The 18,622-nt window shown below is 32.3% G+C and overlaps 1 protein-coding gene and 1 long non-coding RNA gene across 3 annotated transcripts; both read right to left on the reverse strand.

Annotated features, from left to right (window-relative positions):
* Positions 1-1,196: 1,196 nt before the first annotated feature.
* On the reverse strand, positions 1,197-18,140 carry LOC145727147 (protein claret segregational-like). Of its 2 annotated transcripts, XM_081976624.1 has the most exons (9): positions 17,969-18,138; positions 17,413-17,898; positions 17,094-17,363; positions 12,239-12,364; positions 11,977-12,182; positions 6,226-6,432; positions 5,921-6,170; positions 5,671-5,860; positions 1,197-1,594 (listed from the first exon to the last, which is right to left on the reverse strand). In XM_081976624.1, the coding sequence occupies exons 2-9, from the start codon at positions 17,885-17,887 to the stop codon at positions 1,396-1,398; spliced, it is 1,923 nt and encodes a 640-aa protein (XP_081832750.1). In that variant the 5' UTR covers positions 17,888-17,898; positions 17,969-18,138; the 3' UTR covers positions 1,197-1,395. The 2 variants fall into 2 exon arrangements, with proteins under 2 accessions (XP_081832750.1, XP_081832751.1); XM_081976625.1 differs by lacking the exon at positions 1,197-1,594 and having other exon boundaries at positions 5,667-5,860; positions 17,969-18,140.
* Positions 2,674-5,643, reverse strand: LOC145727165 (uncharacterized). Its single transcript, XR_014177791.1, has 2 exons — positions 4,938-5,643; positions 2,674-4,496 (listed from the first exon to the last, which is right to left on the reverse strand). It is a non-coding gene; the product is annotated as an uncharacterized LOC145727165 (long non-coding RNA).
* Positions 18,141-18,622: the final 482 nt, after the last annotated feature.

Here is an 18,622-nt window from a genome sequence, read left to right on the forward strand (position 1 = left end):
ATATCTACAACAACGTTTCTGGTATCCAATCTATTCATTTAGTATAGTAGTAGTAGTCATGTATGTAAACATTGAGCGCCAAACAATTACCCTGTTAGTTTCTGAATGGAAGAGCTACTGTAGTAAAGTAGTTAGGTTAGTTGTGTTTTAGGTTTAGTTAGTTTCTCCATTTATAAAATAACTTGGCATCCCTGGGATCTATTTTTTGTAGTTTTTATTTGAAAGAATGGATGATATTAATCAAGATAATCACTCCCGAGACAGTTTCGATGACATAATTTTGCAAATTAGACAAATCACTAGAATTGTGTCGTCCAACGGTTCAAGAAAGGAAATCTTTGGAACGACCAGTCCCGAGAGTGATTGTCATAACATCATAAGCCACTTAAAACTGCCAGAAATCTATGAAACGTCACTTGAAAGTACCAGAAGCCCCTAAAACGGCACTTGAAAGTGCCAGAAGCTGCGGGAGAATATCAGAAGCTGTCAGAATCTTCTGCAATGTCACTAGGAAGTGTCAAAAGGTTCTGTAACGTCGCTTAAAGTGTCAGAAGCCACTTGAAAATACCAGCAGCCTCCGAAACATTACTTGAAAGTACCAGAAGTCAATTGAGACTCTTGAGCTCTGATACTGTCTAGTCACTTGAAAGTTTCAGAAGCTAGTTGAAAGTATCAGAAGTCACTTGAATAAATTACAGCTGGACTAAATTTGAGAAAAATGTCGACAAACGACAAAAATAAAAATTAATCTTTCAATGGCGTCGCGCACAGGTTTGCGTTCAGAGAAATATCGACGGTGAAGACCCTTTCTGACTTCACACTCCGTGAAGTCATTTGACACTTTGTCACGTGGCACCGGTTTTTTAAAAATGTTGATCAGATGACACATTGTGAAATTACGGATGTGGAGCTCAACAAGACACTGCGGCAGACCGAACGTTCACGATTTAAAAATTTGTAAATAACATACGTTAACGACGTCAAATTTCCATCTCACTCAGTTCACATGTAATAGAAAAGGAACGGTAGTTATTACGTCACTGTCAATAACCCCCGGGACATACTTTAGGAGAACTTTGAACATGGGTTTCAGGAAAATTTTGAATACTAAATTTGAACCTAAAAGCCTTTTTGATCTCACCAAACAACATGACAACAGGACCGTAACACACTTAAAAGGTAAAATAAAGTAAACATTTATTTGATACTAGATTAGACAGATTATATTAAGTTTGTGTCACTTTCTTAAAACGTGTGTCATTTTTCACTACTGACTAAACAATATAATAATATTACATATAATTCTTGGTAGCATAAACAAACAAATAATAAAATATTAATTAATTAATTTTTTTTTTACAATGTTGCAATACACCATTTTTTGTTACTTTCAGTCTATTTTGGAGTTCTAGCCACATCGCACACGGCCTTATTGCGTTTACTGTGCGTTTTGACTTCCTTCACTTTGGCGGCAAATCGAAGTGCGCTAAGAGATTCGCCGAAACATTCCTCGAACGGCGCTATGTTTACGATCATAAGGGTTTTTGAGTTTCCGGATAAGCTCGATTGTAATAAGAATGTCAATTTTGAGTTTCTGAAATTAAAAAAAGCGACGACTCAGTTAGTTAAGGCACACCAACACAGAAAATTACTATAGCGGCTTAACTTTGAAACGTCACTTTGATAACAAAGATTTTTATATAAATTTAACCAGAAACCACGATTTAACTAAACTGACCCTTGCGCTGCGATTGTACCACCCGACCTTAGAAATTCATTAGCTATCCATAGACGTAGAAAAATGTATACAGAATGTATCAAATCAGCAACCTACTTAAATTTGATTGATCGAAACGTTCAACTTTGAGGCCCTCTAGCGGCCAAACGGATTAACCTTTCATGCAAAGTTGTCATATTGTTGAAAAGCCTACTCCATTAGCTATCCATAGAAGTATAAAAGTCTAAACAGAATGCATCAAGTTGTTGTAAAATTCCAAAGCTTTAAAACTTGATCAAACATTTTAAATATTGTTTTTTTTTACCACCGCTAAACCATTCTTAAGGTTTGGAATGGCAATTGGACTATACACGGTGGTCCAGCACAAAATGAAAAAACCGTAATAACCATAATTCTGAAAAATTGATAGTATTGTACTGAAGTCGATGGGGGTAATTAATCTAGAATATTTTCAAAATGGTGACACTTCCAGTTATACCCTAGGTAGATACTAAATCGCTTATTTCAAATGAAACATCGAGTTGAGATATTTACTGTTTAATTCAAAATTTGCCATAGGAAAATGATATTAATTTTTGGCATATCTGCAAACGGTTTTATCTTGATTTTTGTGTTTTGTCGTGTTAAACAAAGTTGGTTCTAAGATTGAATGCAGAAAAAAAATTCACCTCAAAAAACGAAATTTAAAACGTGAGACAAGATGAGTTTTTTTAATAAAACACCTTTATTTTTATAATTTTATCTTGTTTCCCGTCTAAACTTAGAGCAAGTTCATATGTTATGTTACTTATTTAAAAAACTGATACTTTAGAAGAAGATAGTTTGGCTTGAACATCACTAGAGTAGGTGGTGCATGTGTTTTACATTTTAAAGGCTGCACATTTCACGTCGCGATGACGTAATTTGAGAAAGAAAAACATTGACCAACTGTCAAATTGCGTTATCGTGATGTCAAATACACCCTGCACGATGGGGAGGGTTAAAGTGATACTGCACTGATAGGCATGCACAGCCTACTTTACCATTAATACTCATGACATGTTAGACGTTTGTGGGATAAAAAATCGTTTATTTGTGATTATTTCAGAAAGTATCATTTTTTTACTAAACATAATACAAACTTAATCTTCTTCCTTTTAAAGGAATAAGGGTTTTAAATTGCCAGAGGCCAGACCATTCTGAATATGCCAGAAACTTCTAAATATTATTGACAGCCTTCTAAAAAAATGGCAAAGACCTCTACAACTATTACAAGAATTACAACTAAAACTTTTCCAGAACTGTTTAAAATTGCTAGAGGCCTCCAAGACTGCCTCTACAACTGTCTTAAACTTTTCCAGAACTGTTTTAAATTGTCAGAAGCTTCTAGGACCATTTTGAATCTGCCAGGGAACTCTAAATGTTCTTGAGAAGCTTCTCAAAAGTGTCAGAAGCCTCTACAACTGTCTTAAACTTTTCCAGAATTTTCAAATTGCTAGAGGCTTTTAGGAGTATTTTGAAACTTCCATGAGAACCTTTCAAAAAGTGAAACAGGCCTCTACAAGGGTTTTAAATCTTCCCAGAACTGTTTTAAATTACCAGAGGCCTTTAGGACCATTTTAAATCTGCCAGAAACCTCTAAAACTTAATGACAACCTTTTAAAAAATGGCAGTAGTCTCTACAACTGTCTTAAACTTTTCCAGAACTGTTTTAAACTGTCAGAGGCCTTTAGGACCATTTTAAATCTGCCAGAAACCTCTAAATCTTATTGACAACCTTTTAAAAAATAGCAGAAGCCTTTACAACTATATTCAACTTTTCCAGAACTGATTTAAATTATCAGAAGCTTCTAGGACCATTTTGAAAATGCCATAGACCTCTAAAGGTTATTGAGAATCATTTAAATAGTGACACAGGCCTCTACAACGGTTTTAAAATGTCCCAGAATTTTTTCAAATAGCCAAAAGCCATTACGACCATTTTGAATCTGCCAGAGAACTCTAAATGTTCTTGACAAGCTTCTAAAAAGTGCCAGAAGCCTCTACAACTGTCTTTTCCAGAACTGTTTCAAATTGCTAGAGGCCTCTAAGAGTATTTTGAAAGTTCCATGAGAACCTTTTAAAAAGTGAAACAGGCCTCTACAAGTGTTTTAAACCTTCCCAGAACTGTTTTAAATTACCATTGGGCTTTAGGACCATTTTAAATCTGCCAGAAACCTCTAAATCTTATTGACAACCTTTTAAAAGTGTTTTAAATTGTCAGAAGCTTCTAGGATCATTTTGAAAGTAACATAGACCGTAAATGTTATTGAGAATCTTTTAAATAGCGACACAGGCCTCTACAACGGTCTTAAACTGTCCAAGAATTTTTTAAAATAGCCAAAAGCCTCTAGGACCATTTTGAATCTGCCAGGGAACTCTAAATGTTCTTAACAAGCTTCTAACAAGTGCCAGAAGCCTCTAAAACTATCTTAAACTCTTCCAGAATTGTTTCAAATTGCTAGAGGTCTTTAGGAGTATTTTTAAAGTTCCATAAACCGCTAAATGCTATTGAGACTCTTTTAAAAAGTAAAACAGACCTCTAAACTATTTTAAATCTTCCCAGAACGGTTTTAAATTACCAGAGGCCTTTAGGACCATTTTAAATCTGCCAGAAACCTCTAAATCTTATTGACAACCTTCTAAAAAATAGCAGAAGCCTCTACAACTATCTTCAACTTTTCCAGAACTGTTTTATATTATCAGAAGCTTCTAGGACCATTTTGAAAGTGACATAGACCTCTAAATGTTATTGAGAATCTTTTAAATAGTGACACAGAATTGCTTCAAATTGCTAGAGGTCTTTAGGAGTATTTTGAAAGTTTCATAAACTGCTAAATGCTATTGAGAACCATTTAAAAAGTAAAACAAAAACAGTAAAGCAGAACCTTTTCAGAACTGTTTTAAATTGTCAGAAGTTTCTAGGACCATTTTGAAAGTCATAGACCTCTAAATGATATTGAGAATCTTTTAAATAGTGACATATGTTCTACGACGGTCTTATACTGTCCCAAAACTCTTCCAAATAGCCAAAAGCCTCTAGGACCATATTGAATCTGCCAGAGAACTCTAACTGTTTTTGACAAGCTTCGAACAAGTGCCAGAAGCTTCTACAACTGTCTTAAACTTTTGCAGAATTGCTTCAATTGCTAGAGGCTTTTAGGAATATTTTGAAACTGACCTCTAAATGTTATTGAGAATCTTTTAAATTGTGACACAGGCCTCTACAACGGTTTAGAACTTTTCCAGAACTGTTTCAAATTGCTAGAGATATCTAGGAGTATTTTGAAGGTTTCATTGATCTCTTTTAGATGGAGACACAGGTCTCTACAAGGGTTTTAAACCTTTCCAGAAATGTTTTAAATTGCCAGAAGCCTATAGAACCATTTTCAGTTTGCCATAAATCTCTAAATGTTATTGACAAATTATATTTGAAGGTTTACAAATATGCCATAAATTAAAATTATTGTTTCAGCTATTGCAAAAATGTCAAATTTTGCATAACTATGTAAAAATCTCAGAAACGGATAAAGATAGATATATGACGTTATAAAGAGACAATATATAGGATGTTTCTTTTAAAATTTTAAAATCAGCGAGTTGGTATCTACTTCCGGTATAACCGGCCATTTTTAAGATATTTTAAATCGAGTTTTATTAAATGAACTGCCCCCATGGACTTCGGTATACGGTTGGGTGGTGGACTGCCCTGTAGTTATTTGCATACCCCATTTTGAACACTGAAAACCTAATTTTAAAAGGTGATGAGTATCATCAAATCTGTATTCAAGTGATACTGATTTCAAACCTATTTTTTTTATATTAAACGATAACAAAACGTATGGACAGATTTCTGAGTCACAACTTTTAATAAAATTGAGTTTACCTTCAAGAAAAATATTAAATGAACTTACCTGTAAGGAATATGCCGTGACTTATTAAACAGTGCGCATATAACATCCCCCAATACGGCCAAACTTTTGTTGATATTTTTAGTTTCGTTAAGTCTTTCCCCTGCAATAGCATTTTTCGCACTTTCAGACCCGGCCAAATCCACTAAATTAATACTGCCCTCGTACGTCAAATTTTGTTCCTGATTCACTCCTAAAAAAAAGTTAAAAAAACCTCCACACCACTGTTAACTTAGCGACCAAACAATTAAACCTTTTAAAAATATTTTGGTTATCGCATGCGACCGACTACTATGCTCATTGAAATCTGTAGCCGCGGTAGCGCGGCACTGATGCGCTTTTTTCATGTAAAACTCCAGCTCCGAAGCGGTTTCAACCGTTTGTTCAGTTAAATTATTCACTGTGGTCCCTCTGCCCTCATTAAAGCATATGTCTAACCTTTGACTACTGCTTAAATTCAGTAAATCTCGCACGTTTTCATTATAGATTTCTACAAAGCTGACCTAACAAAAAAAAATCAGCTAGATTTTGTCCCTTGCCGGAAAGTTGAATACGTACTTGTACAAAGTATTCCCAGCCGGTTCTTTTTAGTTTTTCGATCCTTTCGAAGATTAGATAAATTGTTCGGGGTATGACGCCTTGATGTGCCCCCTCACCTCCTTGCATGGTATATGTTTTGCCAGAGCCGGTCTGACCGTAGGCGAACACGCAAACATTGTAACCATCTAAGGCTGACTGGACTAGTTGTTCCAGATCTTCAAAGATCTGTGCGTTAACAAAAAAAAAATTAAAATAAGTCTTATTGCATAATAGTATGTATACTATTCGACAAGCTTTTTATGCTAGCCATTAATCACTGAAAGTTAATTAAAACTTTAACACCCTGTATTTCTTTAATTTTTGGTATATAGTTTATACAGGGTGTTACAAATTCGATGCATTAGCATTGCTACTGTTCTCGCGGAGTGAGTTTACCCGTGCGTAATGAAGGCTACGTCATTTATAATCATATGAATCAAATCAAGTTTTCGTCAACAAACCTGTTGTGTTCATATTATAGAAAAGGGCGTGTCTAAAGCTTCGTCACGTCTAAAATTTTGCGTGTATTGTCAGTCAGAAAGTATAGATCTTTGGCTGCAAATTTGCACTAAAACAACCTTATACCAAAGCAAATCAAAAATATCTTGACCGAAATAACATTTTTTATTTATGAGAAGTCTCCGTTTGGATCATAGAATTCCGTCTAAATTTGAAACCTAATTTATTTACCAAAATTTGCAGAGATGTATCACCAATGTGTAGTATTTCTTTAACTTTAAGCTCTTGATTTAGGTTCTGGATGGTTACATGTTTCTCTAAAATAAATACATCAAATTAAAAATTCGATAAGACATTCTGAGTGATGCTGTAGTATCTCATATCTCATTTTCAAGTTGCAATCCACTTATTTTATTTTAAACCGGCTGGAAAACATTTTAGACGCTTATTTTATTTTTTCTATGACTTTATTATTAATATGTTTCAAGAAATTTTTATGAAAAATCTATAATGCAACCCAAAAATCTCAGTCTCTGGAAACAACGAAATGTTAATAGATGTTTCTTACAAAAGTAGATATATTTTACTATTATTAACATACTATCGTTGTACATATCATATAATGTATTTCGAACATCCATTTTAATGCTTTCAGATAAATCAGTGGTCTTGGCCCGTCGATAACATTTCGATTTACGTTTTCTAGGTGAGGAAATCACAAGATTACTTGCTTGCTTTTTCCGAATCGAATAAACAGTTTTGCGGGAAATTTTCAAAGCAGCTGCAACCTTCTAGTATCAAAAAAATACATCAGTAAGGTCCTAAAATGTATTATTTTCTTCCTGAACAGATGATAAAGCTTCTAAAGGTCCTTCATTGGTTTTTTCCAATTCAAAATATTCACAAAGGTTAAGAATTAACTGCTCGGCTTGTCTGTGGAGAATTTTTTCAGGCATTTTATAAAAAAAAAAAAATACTGTAATAGTAAGTAATTCCGAATTTAGGAAAAACCAAATGGCTAAATAAAAACCATATAATATATAAAATATGTTTTAATACACCGTTGAAAAAGTAAAAATCAACAGAATTAAATGACATAAAAATATATAGGGTGTTAACTTACTGTCATATGTCAGAAACTAAACGTAATAGAAAAAAACTGACTACGCCATTGGATTCTACGTCAAAACTTCTACCGGAAACCGTTTTTTCCTTTTTTGATAACTTTTATAGATGAAATACTTCCAAAATTTTTCAAAAACCCCCCGTATCTTTGAAACAAAAGAAGTTTGCGCAGCCCACTCTTCGCCAGTCATCTCAGCTCAGAAAAAGAGATCAGAACACGTATGCTACTTTTTTTCTATCTATTACCGTTTTCTCTTTACCCCGTAAAACCATCGAAAATGCAGCACCCTGTACAATGATAGTATGTTAATAATAGTAAAATACAGGGTAATTCAAATTCGACCCTCACCATTGGGATCTCAGAAACCATAAGAGATACGAGAAAGTTTAAATTGGGGCAAAGTTGCGCAATATAAAGCTCCACCAAATGCTGTTTTAAAAATTTTGATTTTCCGAGTACTTCCGAAGATATCCGAAAAAAACTGAAAATTTGATTTTTTGTTTTTATTTATTTCTAACCTTATTTGAAGAGATATCCCAAAACTAAAAGCATCTTTTCATTGCCACTTTTTCCTAGCTATTCGATGATGAATTCAAATTTGCCACACGACGTTTCGTTTTCTGTCAGTAATCATCAACTTTCTTTTTTCTTATGGGCGCCATATTGGATTTTTTTTTATTCTGATTTTAGTGATGTATAATAACTTATGATTTGCTTCATAAATAACAAAATAATTCAATAAAAACTATTTTTACTTTAGTTATTGGCTTTGAGTTAATGGCCCGTTTTATAAAATGTCATTATTTGACAGTACTTGTCAAACACGATAATTCGGACGATCATTAGAGCGTCGATCAAAGTTAAAAATATATCTAGAAAAGAAACCCCCGCAGAAAATATTATTATACAAGCATTGCTGAACTATTTAGGTTAATCAGAAAAAGAGATTTGTTAGCATTATCTGTAACTTAAAAGGCTTATTTATGTTTCCAAGAGAAAGATCATCATTTTAGGAACTTAATTTTTTGCCAAATTTCAATTTTTTATAATGTTAAGTGCAAGTTTGTAGTTATTTATTTTGGAAGTGACAAACCATTTTTTATTCATTCATATTTATTCGAGTGAATAAACCGGTTTAAGTCACGTGTCTTATACAGTATTTTATTAAATTTCGACAAAAAAAAACTAAAATTACAGTTCTATTAAATTTGCACCGCGCCCCGTAGATGTAACATTGATGTTTGTTTGTTTACATCTGTAAATAGGCGGATGTCATTCAGAGTGATTTAATAGTTACTTTGCAGCAAGTGACTTAAACCATTTTTTATTCACGAAAAGAACAACTAGGTCCACAAGCGTAGCGAGTGGCCTAAGCTGTTTGAGTGAATAAACCGGTTTAAGTCACGTGTACACCTTTGTGACTAAGTATGTTCAGGCCAATTGCGTGTGACAAGTACTACCAAGTAATCTTCATAAAACGTCTCATTAACTCAAAGCTAACTAAGGTAAAATCTCTAAAAGCTCTAATGATCGTCCGAATTATCGTGTTTGACAAGTACTGTCAAATAATGACATTTTATGAAACGGCCCATTAACTCAAAGCCAATAACTAAAGTAAAAATAGTTTTTATTGAATTATTTTGTTATTTATGAAGCAAATCATAAGTTATTATACATCACTAAAATCAGAATAAAACGTACTATTTGGTGGGCTAAAAATCCAATATGGCAAAAAAGAAAGTTGATGATGGCTGCCAAAAAACGAAACGTCGTGTGGCAAATTTGAATCCATCATCGAATAGCTGAGAAAAAGTGGCAATGAAAAGGTGCTTTTAGTTTTGGAATATCTCTTCAAATAAGATTAGAAATAAATAAAAACAAAAAATCAAATTTTCAGTTTTTTTCGGATATCTTCGGAAGTACTCGGAAAATCGAAATTTTTAAAACTGCATTTGGTTGAGCTTTACATTGCGCAACTTTGCCCCAATTTAAACTTTCTCGTATCTCCTATAGTTTCCGAGATCCCAATGGTGAGGGTCGAATTTGAATTACCCTGTATATCTACTTTTGTAAGAAACATCTATTAACATTTCATTGTTTCCAGAGACTGAGATTTTTGGGTTGCATTATAGATTTTTCATAAAAATTTCTTCAAACATATTAATAATAAAGTCATAGAAAAAATAAAATAAGCGTGTAAAATGTTTTCCAGCGGGTTTAAAATAAAATAAGTGGATTGCAACCTGAAAATGAGATATGAGATACTACAGCATCACTCAGAATGTCTTATTGAATTTTTAATTTGTTGTATTTATTTTAGAGAAACATGTAACCATCAAGAGCTTAAAGTTAAAGAAATACTACATATTGGTGATACATCTCTGCGAATTTTGGTAAATAAATTAGGTTTCAAATTTAGATGGAATTCTATGATCCAAACGGAGACTTGTCATAAATAAAAAATGTTATTTCGGTCAAGTACTTTTTTGTATTTTTGATTTGCTTTGGTATAAGGTTGTTTCAGTGCAAATTTGCAGCCAAAGATCTCTACTTTCTGACTGACAATACACGCAAAATTTTAAACGTGACGAAGCTTCAGACACCCCCTTTTCTATAATATGAAACCAACAGGTTTATTGACGAAAACTTGATTTGACTCATATGATTATATATAAAGTTTTTTTAGCTCTAAAACTAGAGACAGAGACAAACGATTTTCACTTTGAGTGTGAACGAACGATGACTGAACGTACGTATATTCAAAGTTTTTGATCTACTTCAAGATATGCGTGTTTTTTTAACCCGCTTGACGTCATTTCAGATTTTTTTCAGAAATTTTGACTATATCATATACTTAACGATTTGGCAAACTCCGGTACTGTGTTACTGCGGCAAATTTGTAAAGATAATAGGTATATCAGTAATTAGGGAGACGTCACTATAAATTCAAGAAATACCGCATATCGCATATTTGATATCGCTTAATGCATCTTTGGTGTGCGACCGCCTTTAGGTCGACAGTGAATAATAATTAATGGCCGCATTCATAAGAACACATCAATTAGCAATCGCTAGACAATTATCTTATGAATGCACTGAAATAAATCTTGTGACCATCGAATTTAAAATCCAATTTTTTTATTGCTAATCGATTTGTTCTTATGAATGTGGCCATTACTCCCCCTCATTCTGATGTTATATAACCCTCATTTAGCTTCTGTCAACACGTTGAATATTAGTACAGGGTGATTGGTTGAATTTTGACCACCCCCTTCCTTAAATTTGACTTTAGCAAAAAACGTTGAATACAAAACTAGTAGATATTTAGGTCTACTTTACTCTTAGATAAACAGTGGTTATACAGGGTGTCCCAAATTTGAGTAACATACCAAACTTACGTTTTTTTAAATACAATGACCAACTTTTTATCCGATATTTGAATTCTACGTCAAATTCTAGGCCTAATTGATGTAAAATGTCTGTATCGATATTAAACTTTTTCCGCAGCAGCATCTGTTATACTTATTGTATTGTATATTATCAATATTGCCTTGACTATGTGATTAAGGATTAATTTGATTACTCAAATTTGGGACACCTTGTATAATAAATGTTTATCTAGGAGTAAAGTAGACTTAAATATCTACAACTAAGTTGTTACAACTAGTTTTTTTGACTAAAATCAAAAATAAGGAAGTTAAGGGGGTGGTCAAAATTCAATCAATCAAGGACCCTGCTGCGGAAACTGTTCAATATCTATTCAAACATTTTACATCAATTAGGCATAGAATTTGACGTAGAATTCAAATACTGGATAAAATATTGGTCATTGTATTTAAAAAAACATAAGTTTGGTTCGTTACTCAAATTTGGGACATCCTGTATAATAAATGTTTATTTTAAAGTAAGGTAGACCTAAATATCTACTAGTTTTGTATTTAACGTTTTTTGCTAAAATCAAAATTAAAGTAGTTCATCAAAATTAAAGTAGTCAAAATTCAACCAATCACCCTGTACATTATAAAACCTTCATCATCATCATCATTTTTAAAACCTTACCATTTCGAAACAAGTCAACCGATTTTAATGCCGGTTTGGCAAACAACGTGAATAAAATAATAAAGATATAAAAAAGCAAAACTTACATTTTCTTGTGAACTGGACGGGCCAAAGACCTTATCAAAACAGAACTCGCTTCGACCGTCCTGACTTTTACCAGTAATTTGGTTCACGTTGTCATTCTTTCTACGAAGCACCAAACTGTTTTCTTCGGGAAAGCTTATGGGACATTCCAATTTATTTTCTTCGTTTGCCAGCCTGGGCCGCACCCTACAGAATACTCTAATATTCCCTGTAATATAGAGCTCAATGTAGCATTAAAAACTTGAAATTTCAAACAAAAAGAACCTTTCAAATCCTGGATCACATTATGCCAGATTCTTCTTTCAGACTCGAACCAGATGAGTTCTTGCTTCAAACCAGTAATCAGCTCTTCTAAGGCTTTGTTTTTCTTCATAGACTCACTCAGTTGGTCTGTATGTAAAAAAACAATTATTGCCCACAGAGCTGGAAAAAGTAGTCGCCGAAACTACTTTAAGTAGTAAGTAGCGATAATTTCAAATCTACTTGAAGTATTAAGTAAAAGTATTAAATAAATATACTTTTAAGTAATAAGTAAAGTAATTAAATTGAAACATTTGTAGTACAAGTAATAAATAAACTATACTTGAAGTACTTTTGAGACAATTAAATTAAAAAGAAGTTTATAAGTTCTTTGAAAACATACTTTTTGACAATAATCTGTGTTATAATAGGTTATTTGCAGGTATAGTTTATTACTAGATTACAGATTACACAACACACATACAGCACTGTCTGTTTGTTAAAATTTAGTCAAAATCTTTAAAAAAAATTAAAACAGGGGTTTAAACAGTTTTGAAAACAAATTAAAAATTCAAATTAAAAGTTAAAAATTAAAATTAAAAATTTAACCAAGGTCGGACGTCTTTTATTTTAATTTCTTTTTTCAAACCGTCCCTTAGGTCTTTAGAGGTCAATTACGACCTTGGTCAAACTTTCAATTTTAATATTTAATATTTAGTATTTAACTAAATTTTGACAAACATGGATTGCTGTATTTGTGTTGTGTAATCTTAGACTAAGTATAACTGTATTGGGTGTTGCACCCCTGAATTTTTGTGGACGTCTTGAGTCCTGTCCTTCGGCACTAGACATGTGTTCGATCGGCCTTGATCTGACGAATTTGAGTGCTGATGATGGTCTAAAGGGCCGAAACCGGTTCACAAAGGCTCAATAAACTTTTGCACGTAGCATACGCTTTTTACTGAACCACCCTGTGTTCTTCACCGTGTACACTTGGCATTACCCGCTAATCTAACGCTAAACTAAGTAATCCAGCTCTGATTGCCCACTCAAATTCTAATTAATGTATGTACCGGGTGACCCAATAAGACTGTTCTTTGGTAATATCTCGGGAACAGTTCGTTGTATGACTTTGGAAGTAAAAAAAATATTGGGTAAATCGGTAATGAAGAATCGCTCGAAAATAATATTTTCAAGCTCTAGAAATGACCACCAGAGGGCGTAACTGCCATCTTAAATTATTTTAAAATTGCATTTTCTATATTTATTTTTTCATATTTTTAATGAAACCCAGCTTATGTCATTTACGTAAAAAAAAAATCAGTTACTTCAAAAACATAGATTGGTGGGGGGTGTTCAATTATGTTTGCAATAACCTGCTTTAACTTTTGAACGGTTTGAGCGATTTTAACAAATTTGGTATCATTGAAAAGAGCATTCGTTGGTCAATAAGAATCAAAATATAGTATAGTAATTAATTTAGTTGAATCCTTCTCCGCCAGGGGGCTAGTGTCAGGGCTAGTGTTAACATCATAACCCAAATTACAAAATGTTTAAAAAAATCAAATAGAATTATAATATGGCAATATATGAAAAAGTAGCCAAATAACATCCAAATAGTTTTTCAAAATGTCGTTTCAAACCTCAAATATTGAAAAAGGAAAAAGGCTAATTTTTCCAGGATAAATTTTCTAAAACAATTAAAAAACTAAGCTACAAAAAGAATAAGACGTTGAGGCAATTGTGAGTCTAAATAGAATTCAATTAAACCTCATTAAAAAGAAAATAATATATCATCAGAACAGTTACGTTGCTCCAAAGGTACTAAACGCATCCTAACCTTATTAAGTTACTTTAAGAGAATTCCTTCCTTTTAACCCTAAAAAAATATTATATCCATATTCCACATTTTTTTCAAAAAAATGTCAGATTTGTGTATAATCAAATATAAATGGTTCCAAAATATGTGGTATTTGGATATACAGGGTGCTTCAGGATTTGATACGAAAAGATAAATCGCATTTCCTACCTTTAAAAATAATTATAGTTTGCTATACAAACTAAAAAAAAACAAATTACACAAAATTACAAAACAAAACAAAAAAAAATTACAAATTTTATTTGTATAAACTATATTCCAAAAATGCTCTGTTAAAGAAATACAGGGTGTTAAAGTTTCATTTTATTTTTTTAGTTGTTTTCTTTTCCATTATCCACATGTATTTTACCATTTCAGCTTTTACAACTGTCTAAATTTAATTTACCAAATGATCAACATTTAAATTACATTTTACAGTCATGTGACTGTTTTTGACCAATGTCAGTTGGATTTGAAAGTGTTGCAAGCTCTAAAATGGCATAATCCAAGCCACGTGATGTGTCTCTTGCAAGTTCAGCTTTACAACTGTCTAAAATAGTCTAAATGTAATTTACCAAATTTTTTAATTTTAAACCACATTTTAAAGGCCACGTGACTAATTTTGACAGATGTCAACTGGCCTTTACAGGGTTGCAAGAACATGCAGAATTGCATTTTCAACGTCACGTAACGTGTATTTTGCAATTTAAGTTTTTACAACTGTCTAAATTTAATTTACCATTTTTTAAAGTTTAAACTGCGTTTTGAAGTCCACGTGACTGTTTTTGACAATGTCAACCTCGCTTTTACAGTGTTGCAAGCTCAAAATTGTATTATTAACGTCACTTAACGTGTATTTTACAATTTCAGCTTTAACTTTAACTCTAAATTTACTTAACCAAATGATCAACATTTAAATTACCAGGGTTGGGCAAATTTTGATTTTTATTAAAAAAATCAAAAATCACTGATTTTTTTGATTTTTTAATTCTTCATTTTCTACTTTCTAAAATCTACTTTCACGTATATTTACCGAATTTCTGAAGAATTAAAATCACTGTGAACATGGTTTTGTTGCTGCAACATATTTTTTTAAGTTTTTTTATTTAGAGATAACATTTAAAACTGAATGAAATAACAAAAAATTATCTAATTCAACCCAAAGAATGACATTGCCAAATAGCTTACTGAAAAAACTAAAATAGGAATGTGTAAGTCATTTTCCTTGTTTTATAAGTTTAATACTTTATACGGAATTTTAAGTGAAAATTTTTGACGTATGGTTGTCATTTACGCGAAAACAATGTACGATAGATGTGCTATGCATTTAACCACACTTTTTTATAATCAAAAGGAAAATCTAAAAATGCAATAATATACAAGGTGTTTAATTTAAAAATCATAACTTTTATACTTTCAGAGATTTTAAGACTCCCTGTATAAAATAAAAATTATTTTAAAAGTGGCAATAATATTTTCCCATTCAGCAAAAAAAGTAAAACTTTTTAAAAGTCTCATATTTTGGCCACAATCTTCTGTGTGGAATAATGTGAATAACCCTTACATAACTTTTGTTTCTAACATTGCAAATTATCTGACAATCATAGTATTCTAAAAAGAAAGTACAGAGTACAGGATAGAATGCCAATGTAGGTTTTTTACATGTAGTTACAAATTTAAATATACTAAATAAAACAAATACGTATTCGCTTTTCATTTAAAACACTCAATTATTTTAAGTGATTAAAAATACTAGGATTGCCGAACGTCTGGGGCCAAATCGGTAAAAATAAAAAAATGTTGTATAAAAATCGGTTGTTTATTGCGTAAAATCAGGAAATTTGATTTTTCTGCTCATTTTTAAAAATATTATTTTTGATTTAAATCATGATTTTTATTTAAAAAAATCAGGTGATTTAAATCATGATTTAAATCAACTGATTTAAATCAGCCCTGTAAATTACATTTTAAAGTCACGTGACTGTTTTTGACAATGTCAACTGGCTTCTACAGTGTTGCAAGCTCAAAAATTGAATTGTCAAGTCATGTGACCTAGTTCTTACAATTTTACTATTGTCTAAATTTAAATTAACAATTTTTCAACTTTTCAATTTTTCAAAGTGTCTTTATTTGACACGTGCTAACTTGGATACTATGACAGTTAGAAGATTCGTGCAAACGTCAAAATATAACCCGTAATTTCAGGCAACCGTACAACAAATATTTTTTGTTTTTTCAGAATTTGGAAAAACAGTCATGTAACCTGACAAAGTCATTTTTATTGAATTATTTATCCTTATGACATTTTGACAATAGTCAAAAGTCAAGTACAAATTGTAAAAGCAGGCATGTTACTTAATCCAACCTAAAAACTGTCATGTGACCATAAAAAAAATTATTTCAATGGTGTATTTCATCAAGATATATCATTATCTCAATACCAGGGAACTTATAACTAAATTTAAGAATGCCACAAATGTCTAAACATTTGAAGGTATTCTGAGGCAGTTTAAATAATTTAAAGGCATTTTGATGTATTTCAAGGCAGTTTGAGGCATTTTAGGCAGTTTTAAGGCATTATCACTATAAGACATTTTGAGCAATAATATAAGCATTGTGACATATTTTAAAGACATTTCAAGGTATTTTGTATGCAAAAAGGCATTTTGGTGTACAAAAAATTATACCCATCGGTTTTACCTAAGCAAGTCTAGTCTACAATTTTAAGCAATCAAACAAAATGACAATGTTAAAACAACAACTTTGTGGCTAAACAAGAAAATGTCAAAAATACAATTTTAGTTGGTTTTTGCAAAATATTATATGTATGATGGTTTTACACTAACAGCCAATATTATTGTAAAACAGTGTGACCTGGCCAAAGTACTGTCTACTATATTAATCCTGAACTTGAAAAAATGTTTAGTACTCTGGTATAACATAAAAAGTAGACCGAAGTAAAATCAATACTTAAATCATACAAATTATGATAAAATATTTAGTAGAAAAGTGTAATCTTACCATTCAAACTGTGTATTTTTCCGCAGAACTCTTTGGAGTCTTTTAATAGTTTTTCATTTTCAGTTTGCAATTGTTGTTTCCAATGCAAAGCGTCAGTTAAGTCTGCCTCCAAACCCTGGTTTGTACTTATTAAATGCCTGTTTTTCTCTTCTATGCTTTGGATTGTGCTGGTTTGAGTCTCTAATTTTTGGTAAAGGTTTTGGTTGTCTCGAGTCAAACGTTTCACTTCAGCTGTCAATTCAGTATTGCCTGCTCTCAATTCTTGAATTTCTGGAAAACAAAGCCTAAAACTTGAGTTGCAATGATTACCTAAACATACCTAAAACATCTTGTTTCATCGTTTTCAGTGCATTTTGGCTAATTTGGTACTTTTCATTCAACTGATTAAATCTGGCCTTATAGTCCCAATCAGGGATTTTTTTAAACACCTTGGGTTTTGTTGCTCCATCTTCAGATTGACTACCCAAAGGACGTTTTGCACCCACTGCTGGTTTGGTGGTTTTAGAACTGGCTGGTTTTGAGATGGCTGGGGCTGTTTTGATGGGTGCAGCCCTAGCTCTCAAGTTAAGTTTGACCTTAGGTAAATTATTTAATGGCTGCTGATCTTTGACAGTCCTTAAATCCGAGACAGAGCGCGAACGTCTTAAAGGGGCTCTCATAATTGCATTTTGATATGTGGAAGCTGGGGCTTCCTGAGCTTTGGATAATAAAACTCTATTCTCAGACAAAGTGCCTAAAGGTCTGACTTGTACGGATTTTACGCTTGCTAACTTGGGCAATTTAGAGTGTTGCATGTTAATTAATTCTGAAAGTTTTTTAAGGAAAAAAAACTACTTAACAACTATAATGGGGTTTGGTTACCAAACAATACTTACAATATGGGGATAAAAATTCAATAAAAATAACAATTATTACAATAAATAAAACTTGCACCACTAACAGTTATCAACAAACCACAAGGAAACAACGAAACAACCACAGAAGGAACAACTCGAACAAGCAAAATTTCAAAGGAATTCAACGGTTACGTTACGTCAAACTGTCAAATACAAATTTAAGAAATTAACGTTTAAAAAATGACATCTTTCTGTGTCTGTCTGTCAGTCTGACGGTGAAGTGCAACGTTGCCATAGTGTGCTAAATTCAGGTTTGAAAAACTCATTTTCACATCATTTTTAAGTCCCAGTCAGTTAATTCCACTGTACAATCAAGTATTGAAAACTGTATCAAGCTGTACGAACAGCTATTCAACGGTTTCAATCCAACTAAGAACTTAATGTGTGCTGTCTTCGGCTTTTCCGTAAATCGTTAACAGGTCATGTGATCTGTTATTTATGTTACATTTGATGTTTACGTAGGACAACCCGTTTTTATACTGCATTTTGGGATTACAACAATCAACTGATACATAGAAATAGCTTTGAAAATCTCACTTAAATTAGAACTGATAACTTTAGACGTATTTTGGCGTCAGTGTTTACAATGCCTGTCTCATTTTAACCTTTTAACAGCTTATCTCAGGTTAGATT

Source organism: Ips typographus, linkage group LG3 (assembly GCF_016097725.1).
Source record: "Ips typographus isolate SLU linkage group LG3, UJ_Ityp_2.0, whole genome shotgun sequence".
Classification (NCBI taxonomy): domain Eukaryota; kingdom Metazoa; phylum Arthropoda; class Insecta; order Coleoptera; family Curculionidae; genus Ips; species Ips typographus.